The sequence below is a fragment of the Triturus cristatus genome, chromosome 9 (genome assembly GCF_964204655.1).
Source record: "Triturus cristatus chromosome 9, aTriCri1.1, whole genome shotgun sequence".
Classification (NCBI taxonomy): domain Eukaryota; kingdom Metazoa; phylum Chordata; class Amphibia; order Caudata; family Salamandridae; genus Triturus; species Triturus cristatus.
This window is the reverse complement of record NC_140592.1, coordinates 1,209,281,379-1,209,295,376: the sequence shown is the minus strand read 5'-3', so window position 1 is coordinate 1,209,295,376 and position 13,998 is coordinate 1,209,281,379. Positions and strand designations below refer to the sequence as shown.

General features: G+C 44.7%; 1 protein-coding gene across 1 annotated transcript in view; it reads right to left on the bottom strand.

The window, feature by feature from the left end:
* RAB15 (RAB15, member RAS oncogene family) overlaps positions 1-13,486 on the bottom strand; it is a 355,439-nt gene extending 341,953 nt beyond the window's left edge. Inside the window, exon 1 of the mRNA XM_085627227.1 lies at positions 12,683-13,486. Coding sequence (XP_085483353.1) covers positions 12,683-12,806 — 124 coding nt within the window. The 5' untranslated portion in view covers positions 12,807-13,486. The remainder of the gene's footprint in view (positions 1-12,682) is intronic.
* Between the last annotated feature and the right edge of the window lie 512 nt (positions 13,487-13,998).

Genomic DNA, 13,998 nt, shown 5'->3' with positions numbered 1-13,998 from the left:
ATTCTGGGCGAAAAAGTTGAAAATTGTTTTTTTTAATTTATACTTCAAAATAAAGATATTATTGTTCTAGAGAGCAACTGTTATAGAATGATCAATTGTTGTGTATTCCTGACTGGTAATGGATAGCCATGGCCTAGTTAGACCAGTCCTAGACACAACTTACTTGGTCTGCTCCAAGATGTAACAACTTTGTAACAATTATCTGTGTGAGCGCCTCCACTCATCCCTCGGGAACATTTGTATGTGCAGAGTCGGGAGAAGCCCGATACAATATAGTTAATAGAAACCGTAAACCCGCTACTACGCATGTGCATCACAGGAAAGGACATTTCCACCCGTCCTCTGGGAGTCTATCATTCCATAGCTATCATCTTTAACACAAGGTGTATGTGTTTCTTCATATGTCTCAAACGCAATGACAATATGGCTGTCAGTATTCATGGCTTTCGGAAACAAGCAGGGGGTTGCACCCACTCTTATGTGTGATGTAATATTCAAGATCTGGCATTACTGTCCTTACAACCTCCCTTGTGATGTTACCTTATGGTCAACTCACATCCAAAAGCAATCTTAAACACAGCTATATAAAGTTCCACCATACAAAGGGTGACTCTACCAAGTACACCTTTTCAGCGCAACAATCGGTCAGCTGGAACACCTGCTTACAACTTCTGCAGTCAAATACATCCCTGTAAAGCAGCGGTTCTTAACCTTTTGAGTTCTGTGGACCCCACACCGAATCATTGTTTGAGTTCAAGGACAACAGCATAGGCAATTTCTACGATTTGAACCTTAAAAAATACACAAAACTACAGAAACAAGTATTCTCCAAACATATACAAAGTATGATATCGTCTTTAATTCACAAAACAAACAAACAAACAAATCTACAAAAATCAAAATTTTAATGTTATGGTCAAAGCTTTTCAAAGTGTTGTTTACTTCTAAAATACAAACTGATATGTAGACTCTTGCATATCACTTAGGGCCACGTAAGCGAAGCCTTTGTGAGGTCGCAAACCGGCCAATTCGCAGATTCGGACCATTTGCGAAAGCAAAGAAGGCATCTTGACATGTACCAAACCCAAATAGCGATTCGGTAACCTGTTATCAATTCGCAATAATGGTTTGCTATTCGGCATTAAAAATGGCCATGTTGCGAGCGTCCCTTCCTCATACCGAATCGCAGTGGTATGTATGAATGTCTTGCGATCGAAATGCGGTCTCAAAACATTTGCATTCTACCACCAAATTGAATTTGGTGGTCACCCACTCGCATCTGGGAAGGGGTTTGTGAATGTTTGTTAAATCATTTTTTAAGATCAGGCAGAGGTCTCACGGACCACTGCTTACTCTTAAAAAATGAAACTTAAACGTTTCATTTTTGTTTTTAAAAGGCATCCTGTTTTCCTTTAAGGAAAACAGGCTGCATTTAAAATAAAATAAAAAAAGATTTCTTTATTTAAAAGCAATCACAGACATGATGTTCTGCTGACCCCAGCAGGCCACCATCCCCATGATTTTAGTGATTCCCAATGGGTCACAAACCGAGACCTACCCCTTTAATATTCATGAGGTTGTTCTATTTGCGACCCACTGGGAATCGCAAATGAAACTCAAAAGAGTTTCATACAATTGAAATAGCGATTTTGATATTGCAATTTGCAGGATATCACAATCAGGAACTCGCTATTTCGAACTCCCGTACATGTGGCCTGAAGTCTTTTTTTGCCCCAAAGCATCCTCTCTTTTTGTTGGTTCATGGGCCTTCAGTTGCGGCTACCAACTGGGGATCCTACTGTTTGCTGTACTTGGGCTGCTCCCCCCATTCACGCTAAGAACAACAACTGAATTTTTGGCTTCCAGTTTCAAATTACTTTACATATACAGTTTTAACACTTTCGAATTTTTATGTGCATCTACTTTATTAATCTGCTAATATTATTTAATTTTCTAAGTAGTCGCAGACCCCCTGCATAGGCATTGTGGACCCTATGGGGTCCAGGGACACAGTTTATGAATCACTGCCATAATGGATTCCTCCATTACTGGGAGTGGGTGAATTATGAATATAAACAATATGAACATCCTAAAGGTTGTGCTTTGACCAATGAGAAAGAGTGATTCACCCAAACCTTTGGAAATCCATCTGGTCTTTAGGGTCCTGAAATATGATTGGTGGAATGAAAAGGTCTACTGCCCATTGACCTATATTGCCCTATGAAGTGCAAACCATACCGTTTACTTATTCGAAATTCAGATTAGTCGTCAGGATTCCGATTGCTCAGCCGAAATTCTGTTTCTAGGTCCAATTCATCCAGTACATCGATCCTCTTCCATTCTTTATTTAATTATAGGTTTTATATTGCGCAAGCTAGACCCGAAGATATCAGAGCGCTTTACATATAATGCGAGATCGTTTGATTGATGTACATGCAGATATACAGACAAAGACAATCGTTTGGCAGTCGAGGTAGTTACAATATGCGGACTTTGCTCAGCTACCTTTCTCGAAAAGTCCCTCATGACTGGTCCCTTCCCTAACAAGCATTGGCATAGCCAATAGGTCTCGCTTTTGGGACCTTATAAGTGTTTAGCCATGCAACAGTTGCATAACTAAATACTTATAAGGTCCCAAAAGCGAGACCTATCGGCTATGCCAATGATTGTTTCTGTTTATTACTTCTCTGTAGTAATGGCGGCGCACAGGTGCCACCATTACTACATAGAAGTAATAAACAGGAAGAAAAAAAAAAACTGGCTCAGGTAGAACATCAATGAGGCCGCGAAAGTGAAAGTGATCGCGATCAAACATCAAAGCTGCCGTGCGGCCGCGAAAGTGAGGCATGCGCACCCGCGCACATGCACTGTAGCTCTAGGCTACAGTGGTAGCACTTTAAGCCCTCACAAAAAGTCTCGCCAGAGCAGCGCATGCGCTAGGTCAGGCGAGACCTAAAAAGCACCCAGCTTGCCTCTATAGACCCCTTGTTTTCAGCCAAGCTTGACTTCCACGTCTACCTCCCGACATTTCTTGAAAGTCAACTTCTTGCCTTGTTCACCTCCATCTGTGCACCAGAACTGTCCCTTTCATGGTTACTCATCTCCTCGTGTAACAGCGACCAGTATGCAAGCCCCTCTCCCACCTCCATGACAGTGTTATTGAAGACAGTCTCTCCCACACAAGACCTAGCCATTGCAATGTTCCTAGTATTTATAGAACCACTTACAGCAGACATTCTTGTCTTGGACACCCTGAATGGACGACAAGGAAGGGACACTCAGTCCAGTGCTCGCGACTGCTGAAATGGCAGCTGATTAGATATCTACAATTGAGCCTTTAAATAGGACTCTCAGAAAAACCCCGTAGAAGCCTGTCTCACGGGGTAGAGAATCTCTAAATTCCTCTTAATGAACAGGATGCTACTTCGGTCAGTAGTCGTCTTAATGGCACAAAACAGGTCAGGATATTCTTGCAGGTGTTGGGGTAGTCGCCTCAGGAGTTTCTGAAGTTGAGGCCTATTCACAAAGGTAAATGTACAGGTGTAGATTAATTTATGTGTAAGCTTACTAACTACAGCATCTACTAGTGACTTTACACTTTTTAGCTATTTACCATTTCGGAAGGTAAATTTGCTACTATGTGCAGGCTTGCATGTCTCCTCTCCATTAAACTTGGGTGCAAAATCAGCAAAAGCAGGATTTATGAGTGTCAAATTGCTACAAGTGACCATTCACAAGTAGGCGGGGTCTTCACAACCGGGGCGTAGATATCCCTATAGTACAGTATAGGTAAAAATAATAAAGTTGAATAATAATTAAAGAAAAATAAAAAAATGTTTTATTGTAAACTAAAAATGTAAAATAACTTTAAAATAATTAAGAACCTAGAGCAAATTAGCTCAAATATCTTTTGTTACATATTTAAATGATATATTAATGCATAATTATTATTTAAAATACCTTTTTTTTATTCCACGCTCATTATGATTTTTATTGTAATGCAGTACGTTGTATTGAACCTAGTTATTATTAAAAGTTCAAACAAACATTTAACAATTTAAATTAAAAAAATACTGTAACTTTTAACACTTTACACATATCTATATATAAATTTAAAATTCAAGCAAGTGGCCATGTGTGGGGCTGGCCATATTCCAAGGCTGGTCTTGAGTACATTTAATACTGTTTTGGGCCATTTTAGGCTGTAGTGAGGTTTGAAGGGCAGTTAGTGAGGGTCAATGGGCTTTCTCTTTTGAGGTTTGTATTTGCATGCCGCTCCCCAAACCACTGCTTACCCCTCACTAAACCCCTCCCATTTTAGAGTAAGTGTTCACCATTCCCTGGGAGCTTGGGGGCCCCCCTGCACCGCGGGGGCTGCGGGGGCCCGTGTTACGCCCCTGTGTAGTTGTAGTACTACTGAACGTTATACAAAAAGAAGCTTGTGAAAAAACCTGTGTGTGGCCCGATACCATCCATTTCAATACACAATAGCGGGGCTGATTGCTGCTGAGTGCTTTAAAGGGACCATCAGGTGAATGACATCACAATAGGTCTTAAAACCCGAGCAGAAAGCAACATTCCAGAATGTCTATTGTTGGTGACTGCTAGAGATAAAGGGTCAGGTAAACGGAACCGGTTTTTCTCTCTGCACTGATGGCCCCTTTAAACAGGAACATACCTAGGAAAACAAGCATTGGCAAAACCAATAGGCCTCACCTATGCGAGATCTATTGGCTTTATTAACTATGTTGCACAGTAAATAAAATGAAAGGGCTATGACGCACTCAACTCTGGATGTGTCATAGCCTTTTTTTTTTTATTTCAGGCATGTTGTACAGCAGCTGGTGTGCAAAAAAACGCTGTGACGTGGAGCACTGCTGCATCATAACACTTTTTTAAAAATAACTTTCAGACACAAAGGGGATTAGGATGTCTTAGTCACAGTGTCCACAACATCTTTGGAAAAATACAGTTTCAAGTATGTCATTTATGCCAGCACCTGGAGTACCCTCTGTACTTTCTGAAATGCCGTTAACCTTGTGGCATCTCTATGACAACAGACAGAGGTAGCTATGAAAAGCCAATGGCGGTCCCTGGTCTAACTCCTTAAGAAACACATTTTTAAACAGCTTTTAATATGCCATCTCTATGACAACACACTCATAATCCATTAAACATACAATTTCTCACATGTCAGATACAGAACCCTGTTGCTACACAGAACAATGTTATTACGCTGTTACATATGCATTGGCTACTTCATGGTGTACCCTGTAAATCAGGGGTGTCCAAGAGTTTCAGACCAATGCCAGATGTGCATGCAGCATAACTGCTGGCTATGCAAATGAGTTCTATATAGAATCACTGTACGCAGATATATTGTATCTGGATATCCTTGTAATCAAACTATGATCTCACCATCCTGAACCTATACTAGTCACCAATGCATAAATGTAAATTATCTTGACTATCAGTTCTAGGACAGCTCAAGGAGTACGTCATTCACACCGCCTCTTGATAGTTTGCCTCCTCGACCTCACAGTGGGACTATTTCACTGCTGGAGCCGAGTTGATTTGGTTCAAAGGAGACCAGGGAGGATTCAAAAGTTCAGGAAAAGGGCTGAGTCCCTATGTATTCTGTCAAGCTATTATTTGGCGAGCAAGGATTCATGACATTTAACAGACTAACACGTTTCATGCTAGCAAAGGGCTTCTTCATGGCACATGGTTTACTCGAAAAATGAAAATTGCTTCTGCTTTCTCAAAAGTATGTAACATAGGGGCATATTTACAAGCTGGCGATAAAAAATTATCGCCGCTTTTGCAGCCGTTTTCGGCCGAAAAAGCAGCGATAATGTTATCGCCTAATTAGCAAGGCCACACTAACGCGTGAAACCTTGCTTTAGCGTCAGGATTCCTAACGCCCAGCTTTGCATCTCTAATGAGATGCAAAGTGGGCGTTCCTGACCTAACATGACAGGAGAAATGTCGCTAAGCGACATTTCTCCTATCATCAAGCCCCACGCTATGAAGCATAGCGGCAGAAAAAGTAGCTACTTTCCTTACGCCTGCTTCAGGACTGACTTAGCCATGATATCCTATGGAAGGTGGATATCATGGCTAAGTTTGTGAGTCCCTATCAGCAAGCTAACGCCACACTACGTGAGATTATCGCTGGGTTTCCAGCGATAATCTCACGTTAGGCAGTTAGCGCTAGGATTTTTTATCGCTGAGGAGATAAGCGTTGCTAATAGCACGCTATCTCAGCGATAAAAATCCACGTTACCCGGCGATAATTATCCTCACGCTAAGAGCGCTGAGCGATAATTATCGCCGGGTGTTGCTGATCTGCCCCATAATCTTTTGTGATTCATTTCGCTGTACGCCACCTATAGCAGCATATACTGGCTCCCACTGTTAAAACATACTTATAGCCAGATGTTAAAATATTGGCTTGTATACATTATGCATGACAGGCTGTGTGTACCAAGTTAAAATATGCATTATTACACATCAGTTGTAAAATGGCCAAGAATACCCTGCAAAATGGGGGTCATTATACGTCAGCCATGGTAGGGTCGAGAGATGCTATTAAATCAACAGTGCTGACAATGCAGCCATCGCAGGGCTGTCGAGTACCTGGTGGAAATACCAATCACGGAAGAATAATCTTGCTTTGATCCTGATAATTGGCTACTCATAGCTCCTGCAAACGAGTCTACTGTTTACATTCATCAGGAAGCTTTATCTAGTGCGAGAGTTGGTTCAAGCGGAGGCGTTTCTCAGCCATGGACAGGTGTGTGGGAATGGGTGGACAGGTGTGTGTGTGTGAATGGGTGGACAGGTGTGTGTGAATGGGTGGACAGGTGTGTGTGAATGGGTGGACAGGTGTGTGGGAATGGTACGCAATATAATTTAATCGGTAGAAGAGATGGAGAAAATGGGTTCTTGTATTAAGAAGAATTGTTACAATCCAGATTTTCACCAGGGAAGCCCCCCCTCGCTTAGAACCTATAAAGCCAATAATTTGCGTGCAATGCGTTGTATACATTGAAAAAGCAACCCGGCTTCGCCCTCCCCAGTTAAAATATAAATTCCATAAGAACAATGAAATGTCGAGCGCTCCGTTGATGACAAAGGAGCGACTCAAGCTAATAATGGCTGCTACAGACCTTCTGATTCAACATTCCAAAGTTTGTCATATTATATTGTGTCCCTCAGTTTAATGTTGAACCTTTGACCCTTGATGTGTGGAATGTCCCAATAGCTTTATAGCTCTTCTCCCTCTGGCTTTACCAGTCATTAAATGTCCTCCACATGATTCTCAGCCGCGGTCTGTGGCTTATACCTAAATCCTGGGTAGAGTGGTCAGTGTAGTCCTCCGCCGGGGGTTAATCCTAGAATAGTCCAGCAAGGCAGGGCCAGGAGTGCTTGCTTAAAATATCAGTTCGAACACTTGAGGGCCGGAACGATCACATCGATGGGTGTTCCAATTATTGGAGTACCATGTCTGTCAAGGGCCAACAGGCGCGCATGGTGACTCGTCAAATGTACGCGCAGACAGGCAGCCATTTTTCTTCTACAATTTACTGAAATTATGGCAAAGTTCACAAAAATACTTTCACCTCTACTCAAAGATTGGAGCTAGAATAGTAAATGGCCCCCTCCTTGAATATTTGAGGCCACGTCTGGCCCTGTGTCCAGTAGACTAGCCAGGGTGTCATGGCTCCTAGTCACTGCAGGGCAAGAAATGGACCCCTTGATTGCTGTTTGAATGATAAAATACAACAGTAATCAGGGTTCAGTGGGCCCCTCTGGGCCCTGGTACCACAGCACCTGCTGCACCAATGCCCTTGCCACTACTCTGAGTTTCAGTGGAGGAATACAAATAGAGGCTCCTTCAGGAAAAATTCACAGACAGCATCAGTAGTTAGAACTTCGTAACACCTCATTTAAATATTGATTGTATTTGTAATACAGGCCTCGAGTACCCAGTTACACTACGGAATTATATACAGAGCTAGGGCGCCGCTTTCGAGCCCTTTGTGAATAATATACATTTTCCCTGTTACAGATGCCTGGCAGCGCCCGGACTGCGCTGTCAAAATGTAATCAATGTTTGCCCAACCCTTATAACATGCTCTTCGTATTTAATGAAAACAGGGCTTCTAAGGCGCCTGAGCCATGCCTGCGTCCAACCCATCCTTGAACATTCCGGTCCCGGCGCGAGCGGCTGCGCGCGGCCTGTGACGTAGAGGCCCTTCCGCCCGCACCCGCTGGAGTGCTGCCTGGCGTCTGTACATCACGAGCCCTCCGGGGGCTGCCGTCTGCCCTTCTCTGGGATTTGTGAATGAACACAAGTCACGCAGTGAGGACGGCGGAAGGCTCTAAAGTACAGGGCGATTAAACGCCTTAAATCAAATATCAGGTTTTCGAAAAATGTGGCCATTTGTGAATTGAGGGACACACAGGCGTGGGGATGGTTTACGAACATCATTTTACACTTGATAATATAACAGTAATGAAATAAGACAGGGCCGGCTCTAGGGCGGTGCGATCGGTGCCACCGCACCAGGCGCTGACTTGGGTGGGGGCCTCATATTTATTGTTTTAAAGACCCCAGATGCCACATTCCTTGTCCCAGCAATTTTCAAGCATCAATAAAAATGTCACCTTAACTCTGGTGATTAATGTTCTTCCTGGAGAGAGACCGGAGCTTCCTCTGGTAGTGGAACTTTGACGCATCATAGCGCAGAGGGTTAATATGCCTGCTGCAAAGAACGTGTCCCATTCACAACACAAAGTGCATAGAATATAAATAGGTCAATGGGTTATCACTTTTGTCAGAGAGATCCTTATGTTACTTGCAGTTTAAAAGTTAAAATCCTAATATAGTGCAGTGAGCTATTAACTGTCAACTGCCAGGGAATATATTACAGCTAAATGTTTTTTGCCCAGTCTTTCCATATCCTAATATTGCAAAAAGGGTTAATTTGGGTAGAAATCAATTCTTATTATTAAAGAAAACCCCTTACAATGGTGTTACATTTTAAATTCTGAATTTGGGCCTTTTCAGACCAAGGACTCTTAAACTATAGCGCCTACCAGTAAGGATGCCATGTGACTCCTACCCTTTGTAGGCCTCTGTCATATGTAACATATCCTATACACTGATTTATACACGTATGATTGTCTCCGTGCAACATATGTGTGATGTAAAGTGTTTTGACACCTTAAACTGACATGAGTGGCACTATAAAAGAAAATGAATCGAAGAGACAGTGGTTATGGAGACTTGGGGGGTATTGTCAAATGGTGGTAGGGAGGGAATCCGTGGCGAGGTGGTCATTGGGGGGTAAGGGAGGCGGGGGCGCCAGCAAGCATTTTCGCACAGGGCGTCACCAGTTCTAAAGCCGGCCCTGATGAGACAATTATCAGTTATCATTGTGCTCTGGCAGCAGGAGCCGAAGAGAACATGATAAAAGTAGACTTTACTATAACCCGTAGACTTTACTATAACCCGTAGACTTTACTATAACCCGTAGACTTTACTATAACCCGTAGACTTTACTATAACCCGTAGACTTTACTATAACCCTTCCCATCGCACACGCACCAAGATTCGTCTATAACGAAGGTGGGAACCCGCTCTGTTCAGCTGGACTGGACCCGGGGAGCTGGAAAGCCCAGCATTTGGCAGGCAGTACCTAGGCCTTGATCTTCCCGGCTGTCTCCTAAACCGCACTGATGACATCACCATGTCTGCAACAATGAGGCAATTCCATAATTGATGACGTCATCCATGTGCAACTGAGCCAGTTCATAGGTATAATAGATGACGCCGTCACAATGCAATTGAGCCAGACAATAAACTTAGACGTAATCTTTGTGCCAGGTCTCTCCTGGGCCAGGCCGGGCGTTTGTGGTCTCTGAAGTGGTGCCGCGCTACCAGAAGACCACATGCCATGACACCAGGCACTACTCTTGTTTCCCAAACAATATTGCCTTGCATTCTGGGACATGCAGTTTTGCTTTTCCAGTTATGGGCCTGGGTCTAGATTTTCATGCAAAGTGCGAAGGCTAAAAGGTCACGATTGGGCGAAAGCATCACACCTGGTCAGGAGTTATTTTACAGTCTCTTTTTCAACGTGAATCACAACTTCATCAGCCACTGGTGAGAAAATGAAGACAGCAAATGTTTTTGACTTGTAGACACAGTGTTTTGGCCTCCTCAGTAGCCACCACTCACTCCACCTACTCTCTGTATGTAGTGCCCACATACTTGCGTTTACAGGGGACTGCTGACATGATGCCAGTTACCAAGTTCCTGGTGCCACCAACTTTATTTCCCACCCCCCTCCAGCAGTGGTATGCCCATGAACCAGCGGGCGTCCCATGGTGGTACACACACCAGACTGCCCTTGCATGCGTGAGCACCCCTTCACATGTGGGTACGCCTCTCGCCACACCCACCTCAAACCTTGCTGGCCTGGCAGTGTGCGCACAAACCCAATGCCACCTTCTCTTCGTCGTGGGGCATGTAGCATGCAGGGTGCCCGGAATGTTAAACCAGTGAGACGCACATAACCGCCAGCACCTAATCTGCACATACTACATTACATACAAGTCAATCATGGCCAGCACCCTGTCCGTGCTAAACATACGAAGGAAAGGAACGTTCCACACACAGATGTGGGAGGACACAATACAAGCGTCATTTGTGGTTTGAATTCCCATTATAAATGCTTGGCTTCAAAATACCAGAACAGAACACCAATATGCACATAAATACAGGACTGCAAGTACCAGAATGCACTCTGCCTTGCAGGAGTCCTATATAAAACAATGCACACTGTACATGCAGTTTTGATTTTTATAAACGCAGAAATTCAAGTTCCACAATTCAATATCCCATGAGAAGGTATGACATAAAAAAATACATGTAATTTTGATTTTCATTCTGGTTCTGTAAGTACCAGAGCGAAATCTACCAAGCACAGATATGCTACAAAAATACAAACTGTACATGTGGCTTTAATTTTCATTTTATAAATGCAGAACTGCAACTACCAGGATGCAATATTCTTCCCACAGATATATCGTACACACAACGTACACGTTCTGCTGATTTTCCTTTTACAAATGAAGGACTATAAGTATCAAAATGCACCCTATGTCATTATACCATAACACCGGGTACGTGTTATTTCATTTTACAAATGCAGGACTCCAAATGCAGGACTTTGTAAAATGAAATAACACGTACCCGGTTTTATGGTATAAATGACGTAGGATGCATTAGAAAGCAATATTCAACGTGCATGCAGGATATAAAACAATGCACACTTATTTTGATTCTCTTTTTACAAAGGCAGAACTGCAACTACCAGAATGCAATATCGAATATACAACAAGCAACACAAGCTGCTTGTGTACTTTAGATTTTCCTCCTATGAACGCAGGCTATAAGTATCGGCACACAACGTGCGAAAAAGGGCAAGGTAAGTTGTAAAAACACCTGCGGTGGTAAATTGCAAATCTCTAGTCGCACACTGACCTGTCACAAAAGGAAGGATGCCATCTAACTCCCTCCTACCCCAGTACCTAAGCTCCTCGCTAGCCAAGCGCCTAGGAGACATCACGTGGGTCTTGGTAGCGCGGCACTATATAGATACTCATCACAGACCTAGCTGCAGATAGTGGTGTGACGTAAACCCCTCTCCCCCAGCAAGATGAGCTGAGGGGCCACTGAAACTCTCATACCTCACACACATTCTCAGTATGGAGGCTGAACTGGGGGCACTTAAAGGTGGAACGCCCCCGCCCGTCCCCACCGCAAGGGCCTGCGCTGGGCCCCTGGCTGCACAGAGACATAAAGGCGGCATGTCAGCGCTACGCAAATCATGAGCATAATTAAAAAATACATATATAAAAGCTTTTTTGAATTCATTAATACTCGTGCAATTTTGCATACATTGAATATATTGATGTGACGCACATCCCTTTATAACTGAACACCTCTTTGCCAAGCAGTCCTTTCATTATGCTCCGAAGGTAGGGCCATGCTGACGTGTTACAAAGCCGGCATAACTAAACACGGAAAGCCACAACAATGACGCTGTTTGTCTCAACCGGATGCCTGTGCCGGTTTCATCGCCTCCAGCATGGCTTGGCGCGGCATAAACGCTATACATATATCCAGGGCTACTATGAACGAATAAAAGAAAGATGGATAGATGGAATACGGCTTCAGCGCAGCTCCATGCCAGGATGCACCCGGGGGCGGCACGAGCACTATTAAACAAGTCTATACCACATACCTGGAGCACAATGAATGGATGACTTAGTGGGGATATGCCATTACAAAGCTTTTGGGACAGCATAAGCGCTATTATACTGGAATTACTATGAATGAATGAGTAAATGGGGGCATTCCCAGGGCACGTGTACATGCCAGGATGCAGACATCGGACATCACATATGCTAGTATTCAGATGTATTACCTCTACGTCACATTCCAGAAAGCACCCTGAATGAATGGATGGATGGATGCACGTGTCTACAGCCCACGCTATGCACAGGGAGCGCGCCCTCAGGGAGCACAGGCGAAAGTATGCACATCTACGGCACACACCGGGACTAGGAGAATGAATGGATGGATGAATGAATGGGCACGCCTTACCTATGGTGGAGATGTGCGACGAGTGGAACTCGTTGTCGGTGAATCTGCACAGCAGACAGGTCTTGCCCACGCCGGAGTCCCCTATGAGGAGCAGCCGGAACAGGACGTCGTACTGCTTGGCCATGCTGCCTCCGCAGAAGCCTGCTCATAGAGAGGGCGGGCGGGGAGAGGCGCCTCAGCGGCGGCGGTGGTGGTGGTGGCTGCAGCGGCTCTCACCGCCCATGGCGGGCCGGGGCTCGGAGCCGCCTCCCGGCAGCGCTAGCGCCACAAGGACCAGATGCTCCCAGGCCAGGAGACAGGAGGGCTCCCCTGCAGCTGATGTGCGAGCGCTCCTCTGTTGCTGCGGGGCGAGGTCTGCTCTGTTGCTGTGGAATGAGAGCTGCCCTTCTCTGCTGTGGTCCGAGGTCCGCTCTGCTGCTGTGGTGTGAAAGCTGCCCCGCTGCTACGGTGCGAGGTCAGCTCCGCTGCTGTGGTATGAGAGATGCCCTTCTTCTACTGTGGTGTGGGAGCTGTCCTGCTAGGGCCGGGAGGGTACCACCGCAGCTGATGTGCGAGGGCTCCTGTTTTGGGTTCTACCGGGCAACCAGTTTCCTCTGCTGAATGAAAGGCCGACCAGAGAGCAGCTCTGCCGGTGATGGGAGGATGTGAGGCGGAATGCATGCAGGGGGAGGAGGAGGAGGGAGGGAGGGCTTCACCTGAGGGCAGAACGGAGGCAGCAAAGCGAGGCGGGGACCTCTCCCCGCCACTCCCCCAGTCTGCAAGCCTTTCATTGTCTCCCCTACCCTGGACTCGCTGCCTCCCGGCGCCTTCGGGCGTTAAAGCAGCAGCGCCCGTTCCGTCTGTATGTCTTTAGAATACCTCCCGAGGCGCTCTTATAAGCGCCAAGATAGCTCGGTGGGTTAATGCGCCCATAGCATAAGGCTTATAATTTCTATTTACTTTGTCCATGACACAATACACAACACGGGTGGTGTCATTACGTGGTTGACACCAATCACTGCAGTGATATTTTTTTTTAAATGTACGTACCAGTACTCTGGTAACAATTAAAGCTCTTTATTTTGTAATGTTGGCATTTTCATCTATATTTATCCATACCCATTTTTTGCTCATCTTATTGGCATGTACCCTTGGGCATTTATTGTGGGTGAAAATATGGAGCTACAACAAGTAAATCTCCATAATTATTTAACTGATATATGTACACTCTGACGTTTATATCAGCAGGAATTTAATGCACTGCTACTCATGTAAATATCAGTGTTTTAGTGCTAGCATCGCTGGGACATCTCTTTCTTTTTAGGTCTTGCCTACAG